The sequence below is a fragment of the Trichomycterus rosablanca genome, chromosome 5, assembly GCF_030014385.1.
Source record: "Trichomycterus rosablanca isolate fTriRos1 chromosome 5, fTriRos1.hap1, whole genome shotgun sequence".
Taxonomy (NCBI): domain Eukaryota; kingdom Metazoa; phylum Chordata; class Actinopteri; order Siluriformes; family Trichomycteridae; genus Trichomycterus; species Trichomycterus rosablanca.
The window spans coordinates 40,394,064-40,408,054 of record NC_085992.1 but is presented as its reverse complement, the minus strand read 5'-3'; the positions used below and the strand labels follow the sequence as shown (position 1 = coordinate 40,408,054).

The 13,991-nt window shown below is 39.4% G+C and overlaps 1 protein-coding gene across 1 annotated transcript in view; it reads left to right on the top strand.

Annotated features, from left to right (window-relative positions):
- antxr1d (ANTXR cell adhesion molecule 1d) overlaps window positions 1–13,991 on the top strand; it is a 47,313-nt gene that overhangs the window by 11,502 nt on the left and 21,820 nt on the right. Inside the window, exons 10-12 of the mRNA XM_062995198.1 lie at window positions 4,698–4,796; window positions 5,308–5,377; window positions 13,642–13,720. Coding sequence (XP_062851268.1) covers window positions 4,698–4,796; window positions 5,308–5,377; window positions 13,642–13,720 — 248 coding nt within the window. The remainder of the gene's footprint in view (window positions 1–4,697; window positions 4,797–5,307; window positions 5,378–13,641; window positions 13,721–13,991) is intronic.

Genomic DNA, 13,991 nt, shown 5'->3' with positions numbered 1-13,991 from the left:
CCAGAATTAACCTCTTCAGCAGTTTGAGCTACAGTAGCTCGTCTGTTGGATCGGACCACACGGGCCAGCCTTCGCTCCCCACGTGCATCAATGAGCCTTGGCCGCCCATGACTGTCGCGGGTTTACCACTGTTCCCTTTTTGGACCACTTTTGATAGTTACTGGCCACTGCAGACCGGGAACACCCCACAAGAGCTGCAGTTTTGGAGATGCTCTGACCCAGTCGTCTAGCCATCACAATTTGGCCCTTGTCAAACTCGCTCAAATCCTTACGCTTGTCCATTTTTCCTGCTTCTAACACATCAACTTTGAGGATAAAATGTTCACTTGCTGCCTAATATATCCCACCCACTAACAGGTGCCGTGATGAAGAGATAATCAGTGTTATTTACGTCACCTGTCAGTGGTCATAATGTTGTGCCTTGTCGTTGTACTGTATATTGAGCCCTGTGATGGACTGGCAACCTGTCCAGGGTACCGGCAGCCATATTATTAGGTTTAATGGCTGCTATACATTGTCATTTTACTAACAAAGATGCAATTGCACACAACCAAGTATAGAACTTCTTTCTGACTACGTTTCCATATTCAAAAATAATGCCTCCATACTACTGCTTAAATGATTAAAAAAAACTTGAAATACACAAGATTATTTGCTTTGATATTACCAAATGAAAACTCTTTTAAACCTTATGTGAACTTCTAGAGTGTATACTGTAAAGTAAAGCTTATGAGTTTAGAGTATGTTTATTATCAATAGTTTAAAATCCCACTGGAAGGACAGTTTTTGAAGATCTGGAGGCAAAGGGTGCTTATACTGTCCTCATTAGGTTCTAAGTATTATTGTAGTCTAGCAGGTTTCTGTTATTTTGTCCACTGACAGTATGCACATTATGTAGACAGAGTTTTTTTTATGAGGACAGCATTGTTAAATTGTATAATAATAAACTGTACTGATGAGCATTCAGTATGAGAGTGTGTCTGTCTAATCTGGTGGCTGTGGTGTGATGTGTCTGTCTGGAGCTCATCAGAAAATGAAAACTGATCAGTCTAAGCAGAGCTAATCCGCCGGGCCGCGTTGCTATGGTGACTGCACTGTAAGTGCACTGTTATGCAGTAAGTGCATGCTAAAAAGGTCATGTCAAGCCTTATCCATCCTGTGCACCCTACACAGCAGCGCTTAATGTGCAAGTCTCGTCCACCGAGCTGTAGCCAATTAAATAAATAGGCATGGCAAAGTTAAAGTGAAGGCTGAGTTGCAGCATGGCTGGTCAGCAGTGCAGAGCCTAAAGAACAGATCAGATGTGGCAAACTAGGCCAGATCGTTACATAATCGTTTACAACAATGAGTTCACTGCCTGGGTAAAAATGCAGGTTCTGGTGTTTTACAGCTGTAATTACAGCTGAACCATTAGTACATTATTAGCGACACAAAATTGCAAAACTATAAAATTATAATTATTATGATATTTATTTACTTAATGTTAATATATCTTCATCGTATCACATATTATTATGTTATTAAAATCAAACATTTTAATAGGATCCGTAAATTACTGATGATAAATTTTACAAACCATTAAAACATAGGTAATTAATATAATTTAGTACTGAACTGATGAATAAACTCAACATTACTCAATTTTTATTGGTAATTTTTATGACAATGACTGTCATAAAGAGTCGAACATATTGCCCAGTAATTACAGCCAGATAAATTCCTTTGTAAAATAAATACATTGTAAGCCAATTTTGATATAAATCTAAATAAATTTATTCACCATGGTATTAATAACAGCATGTAGTATTACAACTATTGTACATGAAACATAACACTGCATATGCACATTTTTCAGTTGACAGTAATGAAGAGCAGCTGCTAAGCTGAGTTACATGTTGCACCATAGCTTCATTTATATTACTATTTATTATATACAGTTAGAAAACAAGCATTCATGTTTGATTGTTTTTATTTAATATACTGTTAGTGAATGTATTCACTTCAAATGCATACATAATTTCTTTTGATGTTTATAATTTCATCGTTTTATTTATATGTAAAGAGCAATTCATATCAAGGTCTATATAATATGCCTTTATGTTCTTTATCCTTTTTTTTGAGATCTACAAATGCATAACTAATACAACTACGATCAGACTGCTTTTTTTAGGATGCATATTGTAAATAAGAATTTTTTATCTAATTTAATTAGTACTTCTTTATCATGGTTTGCCATCTCAGGAATCAGGCTGATATGAAGCGACCAGGCCACACAGCATGCGAGCACTCAATCTCCCTCCACACTAAGAGAAAGTCTGCTATCTGACATGACAGTAATTGTTCCATGAATGTCTACAATCCCAGTGCAGAAGTTGCCTCAGCCCTTCATGTGTTCGCAGTGATTTAAGAGTCTGCCTGTACTAGGCATCCAGGTTCAAACAAGTCTGGCCTGACCAGCTCTTAGGTGTAGATGGGAATCATTAATTAATCGTCAGTCATCAGCAGAGGGTGCGGGTCAACAGCATACCAGCCGCTGCTCACAATCTTGCTGCAAGCACTGCCCAGCACTGACCTTTTTCCCCACGCGCCATCCTGTCACAACCTGACATGCCAGATCTGACAGTAACACGGGAAGAAAAGGACATAGATGCCGCAGTCCTTAAAATTAAAAGGAATTAGGGATTTTATTCTCACTGATCCTATTAGGCAGACAGGGCTGAGGCAAGCCAGATCAAGGCATTGTGTGGCAAATAGGGTTAATTATGAAGGTAATGACAAGTCAATTTTTGAGGAAGAGGGGGAAATTAAGTAGATGTATTTATGCAGATGAACTGAAATGAATGAAATTGATTACATGAATAATTCCAAACTAAGAAACTCTAGTGTCCAGTCATATTAACTAACTTACATATTAGCATTATAGGAGTACCTAGATATAAATACATATATTTTATGTATTTATGCGTTTATTTTTTATTTACAGCAGTAACATTCACCTGACATTTACATACCACAGTTTTTTTCTCTGCTGACAGCTTGTGTGCCGAAAGTTTGTATTCAGTGAACTGTGCAGTTAAAGGTTAGATCTAAAAACAAGACGCATCAACTAAAAAAAACATGTCAAATGTTTCTATTCCTACATATTTTCAGATGCATGCACACACAGTGCCATAGGTAAGGTCATTTCCACCCTGTGTCCACTAACTCTCACTGGGGCGGGTGTTTAGATGAGGGTGTTTTTTTAACATATGCTACATAGCAGCCATCAGTAGGTCGGCAGCAGTGCCTGAGGTAGCTCAAAGGTCAGACAGACAGCTTTGGCAACCACCAACACAGTCCCCTCCTTACATGTCACTGCACTACATTTGAGTGGCTCATCACTTATATTAGGAGTAGCAGTGGAGCATGTGCTATTTCTCCCTCTCTCTCTCAGACTGAGTTGAGTGTGTTTCAACTAAGGGTGGAGCAAATAAGTGGACTTGGTAGCCAAGCCTTCTGGCCAGACATAATGTATGATTTCATAGTGCATGGTATTTTGTTTAAAAGGTCTGCTTGTGAAATCTGCTAGAGAGTCAGCGTTATTGCCTTATATAGGACTGTGTTTTAGCACCCCTTAGTATGGACAATGTGCACAATAAGCATCCCCTTAGTAGTGTATAAATCAGGACTTTTTTTATACACTATATTTAATTCAATTTGATTTGATACTTTATTGATTTCTATGCACAGTGCTTGAAAGACTTATATACTTAAATAATTTATGTTTCATAATTCAAATATGGTTTTGGCTGTGGATGCTTGGGTGGCACCATGGTCTAATACGCTAGTTAACCACCACTGAGATCCAGGTTCCTATCTCAGCGGTACTGTTCAGCTGGCCTGGCATAATGACATAATATATACACACAGTGGTACATTGTAACTCAACGTCCCCTAAACTCAAAAATTCAATTCAACTCAAATGCCCTTTGTCAAGAAATTTGTACCCTTAAACTCAACGTGTTCAGTTTGTTTTTTAAAAAATTATTTATTTAATTTCAAATTAACAATGAACGGTCGCTTTGTTCAGCGCTCGGCTTGAGCGGTGCGGTAGTACGTCTTCAAAGTGTGCATATGAGACGAATCTGCATTTGTGCGGAATAACCATCAAATTCACTCTGAAAGCATCCACATGTATCTGTGTTTATCTGGATTTTTTCAAAAGTTTCACTTTTAAACTTGTGTTACAGCTCTGGTTCTGAGAAATTCTAAGAATTAACTTTTCATTTCAGTGTTTTTATATTATATTTGTGTATAAGTGTCAAAAACAACCCTATTATTTTACAAATGCCTAAAGTATATGCAAGTCCATGGGGCCATGGAACACATTCACAGGTTTCCCATCCTTATGGAAAAAAAACCCTTGAAACTCAAAGTTTTGTAAACTCAACGCTACTCCCAGAAACAACTGACGTTGAGTTATACCTATATATGTGTGTGTATAGATAGATAGATGGATGGATGGATGGATGGATGGATGGATGGATGGATAGTTAATTTTTTTTTTCCCATTTCATTTTACTGGGTAACCAGCTGTCAGTATGAAACTAGCTTATAGTATGTAATGATTCTTTATACTATAACCTAAAAACCTATTAAACGAGCAGTGGTCCCTCAATTTTTCTGAGATCTAATTATACTTTTATTCTCTTCTGCAGAGGCTTTTCAGGTGGTTGTGAGGGGAAATGGCTTTTTGCATGCCAGGAACATCAATCAGGTCATGTGCAGCTTCAAAGTCAATGACACAGCCACCTTAAGTAAGTCATATATCTAATATTTATCATGTGTCTAATCTGAACCAAAGAATAATTATTTGAAGGTTTAAACTGGGTAGAATGCAGCAGTTATGACCATTATTTTAGCTGCTGTGTCATTACTGTGACGTAAAAAGTATGCAGAATCAACTAAAATACTAAGGCATAAGTGTATAAAACAGAATATGTTAATAGGCAAAGGATTACATATATTCTTTGTAGTGCTTTGTTTAAACACAGATTAAAGTGGATTTACAAATCACTGCTTTCTGTTTTTTTTATATATTTCTGCTACTTCCTATGTTCCACATACTGCTCCAACTTTTCTGGAATTGCTTGTAGGTTCAGTGTTAAGTGGAGCATGTATATCTTGTATTGTAATCTATGAAAAGGATACCTGTATTGTAGTCGTTACATTTTTCAAAAAGTAATTAGACAACTTAGACCCTAAAGCACAAGCAATTGACACCCTTGCAAGCAGCACTTTGTTTATTGCTGTGTTTTTTATATACAGATAAGAAGCCTGAAAGTGTTGAAGACACACTTCTTCTTTGCCCAGCACCAGTTATAGATGAAGTTGGAAAGTAAGTACCTTAGCCATCACAATCTACATTGCCTTAACACACCATTGGGGTGGCACAGTGGCGAAGTGGGTAGCACTGTTGCCTCACAGCAAGACGGTCCTGGGTTTGATCCCCAGGTGGGGCGGTCCGAGTCCTTTCTGTGTGGAGTTTGGATGTTCTCCCTGTGTTTTTGCATGGGTTTCCTAAGGGTGCTCCAGTTTCCTCCCACAGTCCAAAGACATGCAAGTGAGGTGAATTGCAGATACTAAATTGTCCAAGACTGTGTTTGATATAACCTTGTGAACTGATAAACCTTGTGTAATGAGTAACTACCGTTCCTGTCATGAATGTAACTAAAATGTAAAACATGACGTTAAAATCCTAATAAAACAAACAAAAAAACACACCATTGTTTGCTATCCTTGAATATGTAAGGGTAGTCATGTAAAGTTCTTTACATCAGCTGTACATGTCCTAACACAGTAAGACGTCAGGCATGTTGTGCAGAACGCGAGGCGATCATTTATTTAGCAAGTCTAAGAGATCAGCAACAATGAGCATGTCTTGTGCAAAAAGACGTGTGTGTGTGTGTGTGTGTGTGTGTTTAAGCCCCTAGCAGACAAAGCCAGTAAAACATTGATGAGAGATTGAGCCATGCCCTCAAGAACGGCTTTAGCTTCCTACTAGTTCTCTGCTATCACGGCAAATTAGCCGCCAGCAGTGGCCTGCTGTGCTGCGAGCTCCTTGCGTCATGACGAGCACCACTGGCTCTAGACACCTTGAGGAATTCCTGCCTTGTTACTGTCAAGAAGATTTTCTGAGCTTGTTTGAAACCTTTCTTGTCTGCCTGGGAGAGAGAGACATGCTGAAGCTAACGGGGTTTTATTCTTTGTGACTTGACACTTGGTGTTTGTAAATCTATATCTCTATCATACTGGATTACATTACAAAACCTTAGACTTGCAAATAAACTTATGTTTATAGTAGGGCTGTCGAAGTTAACGCGATAATAACGCATTAACGCGATCTCAATTTAACGCGATTAAAAAAATAGTGCCGTTAACACAAATTCTAGTTCATGTTGAGACTTGACTGGTAGAACAAACATTTTAATGTCGGACTTGCCACCGTTGTTCATTTGCGGTTTGTTAAAATAATGTAACCGAGCGTCGTAGGGATGCACTTGCATAATAAAGAAATAAATACACGGTATATTCACAAGTTGTCGGGAGCAAAACACTTTATTAACTTAATCTGTTACGGCACTGAATACCAGAGTCAAGCACGCTAGTACATGAACTATGGAAGCCCCAAAGGGTCAAAACACACTCACTTCGTGTAGAAACGTCCATCAAACCATTGTCACGATACAAGCACAGAAAAGTCTGTTACAATAACTACGCCTTATCCCACCTAAAGCACCGCTGATCTACAATGTTTGCTGATGGAGAAATTCTAACCTACAATCTGACATTTATACGAAGTCAAGGGTCTCTGCTGGATAGTATTACTGCCTAGTATGTGAGTGAATAAAACTCCCTTACAGTTTTCTCTTGTCCCAGCAGTTTTTAACATAAGTACATTTAGCATAAAATGTGTTCACCATTTTAATGGTAACATTTCACTTAAAAAACCTTGTTTTCTATAACATTTACACAGATTTTATTTAATACGATTAATCGCGATTAACTATATGAAATTCTGAGATTAATCGCGATTAAAAAATTTTAATCGTTTGACAGCCCTAGTTTATAGATACATTTATAAGGAGCATGTATGTCATGGCAGTCTTGGGATCGTAATACATTTGGTCAAAAATTATTATTATATAGAAGATTATTGTAGGTTTTTTGTATATATCACTGATGTATAAAACCAAGCACCTAGGCATGCAGACTGCTTCTACAAACATTTGTGAAAGAATGGGTCGCTCTCAGGAGCTCAGTGAATTCCAGCGTGGTACCGTGATAGGATGCCACCTGTGCGTAAAATGTCCTCACTACTAAATATTCCACAGTGAACTGTCAGTGGGATTATAACAAAGTGGAAGCGATTGGGAATGACAGCAACTCGGCCACGAAGTGGTAGGCCATGTAAAATGACAGAGTGGGGTCAGCGGATGCTGAGGCTCATAGTGCGCAGAGGTCGCCAACTTTCTGCAGAGTCAATCGCTACAGACCTCCAAACATCATGTGGCCTTCAGATTAGCTCAAGAACAGTGTGTAAAGAGCTTCATGAAATGGGTTTCCATGGCCAAGCAGCTGCATTCAAGCCTTACATCACCAAGAGCAATGCAAAGCGTTGGATGCAGTGGTGTAAAGCACGCCGCCACTGGACTCTAGTGGAGACATGTTCTCTGGAATGACAAATCACCTTTCTCTGTCTGGCAATCCGATGGACGAGTCTGGGTTTGGCGGTTACCAGGAGAACGGTACTTGTCTGACTGCATTGTGCCAAGTGTAAAGTTTGGTGGAGGGGGGATTATGGTGGGGTTGTTTACCAGGAGTTGGGTTTGGCCCCTTAGTTCCAGTGAAAGGAACTATAATGCTTCAGCAGACCAAGAGATTTTGGACAATTTCATGCTCCCAAATTTGTGGGAACAGTTTGGGGACAGTTTGAAACCTTCCTGTTTCAACATGACTGCACACCAGTGCACAAAGCAAGGTCCATAAAGACATGGTGAGCAAGTTTGGTGTGGAAGAACTTGACCTCAACCCGAACACCTTTGGGATGAATTAGAGCAGAGACTGTGAGCCAGGGCTTCTCGTCCAACATCAGTGTCTGACCTCACAAATGCGCTTCTGGAGGAATGGTCAGAAATTCCTTGTGAAAAGCCTTCCCACAGAAGTTGAAGCTGTTATAGCTGCAAAGGGTGGGCCGACATCATATGAAACCCTATGGATTAAGAATGTGACGTCACTCAAGTTCATATGCGTGTGAAGGCAGAAGAGTGAATACTTTTGGCAATATAGTGTCCCTTATAATATGTTGAATGTGAACGAGGGATTAGGTGCATTACTCAAGGGCCGTACCGTGGCAGCTTGGTAGTGGTGGGGCTTAATCCTCTGACATACCAGCCATAGTCCAAAACCTTAATCAGGAGTAGCCACCACTACTCCACTAAAGATCACTTTGCAAAATTGTTGGAGCCAGGCAGTCATTTAGTATTCAGTATCAAGTTATAATCAGTATTATTCACAGATTAGTGGATGCCCATATTAGATGTTTGTCATGTTTTGAAAGTGGCAGGAAGGACACAGGACACAGACTGCCTGCCACCCCCACACCCCCCTTTTCCCATCTGTGCTAATCATGTCTTATAGAATGAAATTGTCACTGCTGTCATCCAAACACATGATGACTATAAGGCTCTGTAGATGTGCTTGAAAAGGGCCAGCCACAGCCTGATTGATGGAGAGTGAGATGGCTCTGTCACCGGACCCATCCTTCTACTCCCACTTTTCCTGCCAAGGGGCTATTGGAGGGGTGAGCAGGTCTTTCATGAGTGAGGGAGGCGAAACAGAGAAAGGGGGCAAAACCCCACAATAATTTATTGACAGCTCTAACCCCTTACTTTTGTTGTGTTTGAATTGCCCCGAAATACAAAGCTGTAGACATCTCCACCGGGATAGAACTTGAACCTGCCCATGGTGAAGTCACACATGAAAGTATAGCCCCTCTTAAGTTAGATTCCATTTTTAAAAAAGCTGTACTGTCAGGGGTAAGAAGGGGGGTGACAGTTTTGATGTTTATAAGAAACAATAGTTCTTCCCTTCAAGTAGTCTTTCTTTTTAAGGTGTAACTTCTCCGTGTTCTTACAGCTAATTGTGACTGAATGCAAGAGCATCGGTTCATGCCCTGGAATTCTTTTCTTTTTCTTAGGATGCTTATGGGACTCCTCAGACCCTTGAAATCACTCTTCCACTGTCTAGATTGTTGGACAAATATTTTATTACCAAATAGCTTTAAAGGGGCAATGTAAGATCTGGAAAAGAAAACACTCTACCAAAGCTAATTCAGCAGCTGGCGAATGCAGAGCTTGTCAGAATATTTTTTTTCTTTTAATTGTATTAAGATGGGTGTGTGCTTAAACTAGTCAGGGCAAGTCCCGAGCTTTAAGGCTAAAATGAAAAAGATTTGACCAGATTGTACACTGATCAGCCATAACATTAAAACAACCTCCTTGGACTGAGAATAGTCCACCAACCAAAAATATCCAGCCAACAGCGCCCCGTGGGCAGCGTCCTGTGACCACTGATGAAGGTCTAGAAGATGACCAACTCACACAGCAGCAATAGATGAGCGATCATCTCTGACTTTACATCTACAAGGTGGACCAACTAGGTAGGAGTGTCTAATAGAGTGGACAGTGAGTGGACACGGTATTTAAAAACCCCAGCAGCGCTGCTGTGTCTGATCCACTCATACCAGCACAACACACACTAACACACCACCACCATGTCAGTGTCACTGCAGTGCTGAGAATGATCCACCACCTAAATAATACCTGCTCTGTGGTGGTCCTGTGGGGGTCCTGACCATTGAAGAACAGGGTGAAAGTAGGCTAAAAAAGTAGAGAAACAGATGGACTACAGTCAGTAATTGTAGAACTACAAAGTGCTTCTATATGGTAAGTGGAGCTGATAAAGTGGACAATAAGCGTAGAAAGAAGGAGGTGGTTTTAATTTTATGGCTGATCAGTGTATTTAACAAACTAGATACAATTGTTAGTGTGATATAATAGTACACATGCTTTATTATTGCTTTTAAATAGTTTTATTGACTAGGTGAAATTTCATCTATATATTTTTTTATCTTAGAAATGGAAGTGAAAGTGTATCTACATGGTAGCATGAAACTAAGCCACCTGGTTATAAGACATTATGCATTATTGTTGTTTCTTATTATAGTGTATTAGCAGTAATGCAGTGGTCAGTAAACACACAGGTCCAATGATCTGCATATATACAAATTACCAAAAGTTTTATTTTGATGCCTGCAAACCACCATTTTGAAATATTCCACAATAAATAGGTGAATTGGTAACAGCTGAGGGAATCATGATTGGGTATTATATAAGGAGGATCCACCAAAGGCTCAGTCTTTGTAAGCAAAATGGTTTGTGGCTCATCAGTTAGTGAAAAACTTTGTGAGAGGATTGTCTTTATTCCAAAGAAAAAACATTTTACAGAGAAAGACTGCAAATAATTCAGGTCTTTCAACATCTACCATACATAATATTGTGAAAAGATGCATAGACTTGAGAGAAATCTCAGACTTCAAGCATGTGTGTTCTCTTAAACTGTACAGCCCGACAACTGCATCCTTATGTGCTGTGAAGAACAAAATACAATCTAAAATCTTGAAAAAATGTAAATAAAGCAAGTGTATTATAAGCCTAAGGAAACAGTATCTAAAATGCCGGCCTAGACAGTCTTGTTTACATTCCTACAGCTAGTCGTGATATAGACATGCCAGTAAGCCCTTCATTCCACCACTCTTTAATGGATTAAAAAAGAAAACATGCCAGAGCCACTGCTTTGTAGCTGCTACCAACAAAATTCTGCTTAATTTCCTCTTATCTGGCAGACTTGGTTCAGTGAATGTTAGCATTAAATTGATCATGTGAAACTTTCTTTTTTTCTGCTTACCCAGACTCCATCATTATATTATATAATAAGCAGATACATTTGTGTCTCCCGGATTATCTTGTTGTACTAATGACTACTGGGTTGTTTAAGAAGTTCTAAGGAAGGAAAACGGCTGCTTTCTTCTACTTCCTGTTTTCTTCTCAGTTACCTTCTGTATTCACATTTTCTGCCCCAAATTAGAATGTGTACCCACCCATCTTTCCTGGTCTGTCCTCACTTTTGAGCTTCATGGTTGAAATCCAATGCCAAAACAGACCCACCCAGACAGCTCTGATCAGTCGAATTTCCGTTTCTAAATTCTCCAGTCTCAGATTGTCTCAGCAGACTGTCTAAGCAAACATGAGAGACACCCCCACCTCATCTTAGCAATATGATATAAGCTTGTAAATTCAGTGTTGGGTTAATATACAATAATTGCAATATAATGTAAATCTACAGGTAAGGTAAGACTGTAAATCCAAAGTACAGTGGACCCTTGACTTATGAATTTAATTGGTTCCAAAGGGCTGTTCTTAAGTCAAAATGTTCGTTAGTTAAACCTGTTTTTCCCATAAGAAATAATGTAAATAGAATTAATCCGTGCCAGACCTCCCAAACCACCCCCTTACCTAACCTCTCTAATGTCTTAAATGGTCTTTTTTGTTATAAATACAAGTATATTTGCCCTTAAATCTTAAATTATAGAATAGACATTACTGTAATAAACAATAACAAACAACAGTACATAATAGTACTGTACATAAAAAAACACATCACATTTCAGTACAGTACGTGTGCTGTACCATACACCATAATACATTTCCTTCTTTTTATATAAAATGTATTGACCAGAAACAACAATAACTCTCATATTTCTCTATTATCTCGTTCTTTATTTCAATAGTGTTGTATTTTGTAGGTGTACTTTACTCAGCGGACTTCCTTCTTCTCTCTCACTCACTGTCCCCTCTGCCTGATAAACAGTGACAGCTACTGGCAGGAGTAATTATACAACAACTAGTGATTGTTCATTTTCTCAACACTACGCTTTGGGGCCATTTTAATATAGAATTTTACAAAATATAAAGAAAACACCGGAAAAACACTGTCCGCTGTTCGAATGTTCGCTCACTGTATATAGAGAGAGAGATGGTCGGAGTCAGCTTGTTCGTGATGTCACGTGTTTCGCGAATTTCGGTTCATAAGTCCGAAATTTGTTCGTACGTTAAGTTGAAAAAGATCGTTCGTAACCCGAAATGTTCGCATGGTGAACCGTTTGTAACTCAAGGGTCTACCGTATGGGTAATGTAATAGCAAATCATCTAGTGTGAGTTATGCATAGTAATGTAAATCTACATATTCATGGGGGGGTTAGTTTAATTACTCTTATATGTGCAGATCCTGCTCAATCACCTTTAGTGTATCTCTGAATATAAGGGCAGTGGTAGCTCAGTGGTTAAAGTACTGGAATAATTAAAGCGCTGCTGGTTCAATCCCCACTACTGCCAAGTTGCCACTGTTGGGCCCCTGAGCATGGCCTTTAACCCTCAAATGCTTGCAGTGTATTTGGTCACTAACTGTAGGTAACTTTGGATAAAAGTGTCTGCTAAATGCTGTAAGTGTTATTCATTGTAACATACACCGATCAGCCATAACATTAAAACCACCTCCTTGTTTCTACACTCACTGTCCATTTTATCAGCTCCACTTACCATATAGAAGCACTTTATAGCTCTACAGTTACTGACTGTAGTCCACCTGTTTCTCTGCATGCTTTGTTAGCCCTCTTTCATGCTGTTCTTCAATGGTCAGGACTCTCCCAGGACCACTACAGAGCAGGTATTATTTGGGTGGTGGATGATTCTCAGCACTGCAGTGACACTGACATGGTGGTGGTGTGTTAGTGAGTGTTGTGCTGGTATGAGTGGATCAGACACAGCAGCGCAGATTGAGTTTTTAAACACCTCACTGTCACTGCTGGACTGCGAATAGTTCACCAACCAAAAATATCCAGCCAACAGCGCCCTGTGTGCAGTGTCCTGTGACCACTGATGAAGGTCTAGAAGATGACCGACTCAAACAGCAGCAATAGATGAGCGATCGTCTCTGACTTTACATCTATAAGGTGGCCCAACTAGGTAGGAGTGTCTAATAGAGTGGACAGTGAGTGGACACGGTATTTAAAAACTCCAGCAGCACTGCTGTGTCTGATTCACTCATACCAGCACAACACACACTAACACACCACCACCATGTCATTGTCACTGCAGTGCTGAGAATGATCCACCACCTAAATAATACCTGCTCTGTGGTGGTCCTGTGGTGGTCATGACTATTGAAGAACAGGGTGAAAGCAGGCTAAAAAAAGTATGTAGAGAAACAGATGGACTACAGTCAGTAATTGTAGAACTACAAAGTGCTTCTATATGGTAAGTGGAGCTGATAAACAGCAAAATAGGATGGAAGGTATGTAGCTCATTATTTAGGACATTTTCTGTTTTTATTGCAGCATGTCTTATACTAATCCTTGTTCTCTGAAGTCTATCAGGGTAAGCATACAAGCTCAAACAAGCCCACAGAGGAATGTGCCGGCTTTAAGGAGTTCTCCTTTTTTATATAATTATGTGATTTAGATCTGTTTGTGTTCTGGTGCAGGGAGATATATCTTCAGGTCAGCATGAATGAAGGCTTGTCCTATATCACCAGTGCAGTGCACATCACTACTACTGAATGTGTAAGTACATATACATGACAGAGTGATAGAGATCCTTCCAAAACACACTGTACAGTGGTACTATGTAACTCGACGTCCCCTAAACTCCCCTAAAATCTTTAAAACTTGACGTCCTTTGTCGAGAAATTTGTACCCTTAAACTCAACGTTTACCTTAAACTCAACGTGTTCAGCTTTTTTAAATGTATTTTTTTAATTTTAAACTAACAATGAACAGCCACTTTGTTTAGCGCTTGGCTTGAGCGTGCAGTAAGACATCATCAAAGTGAGCA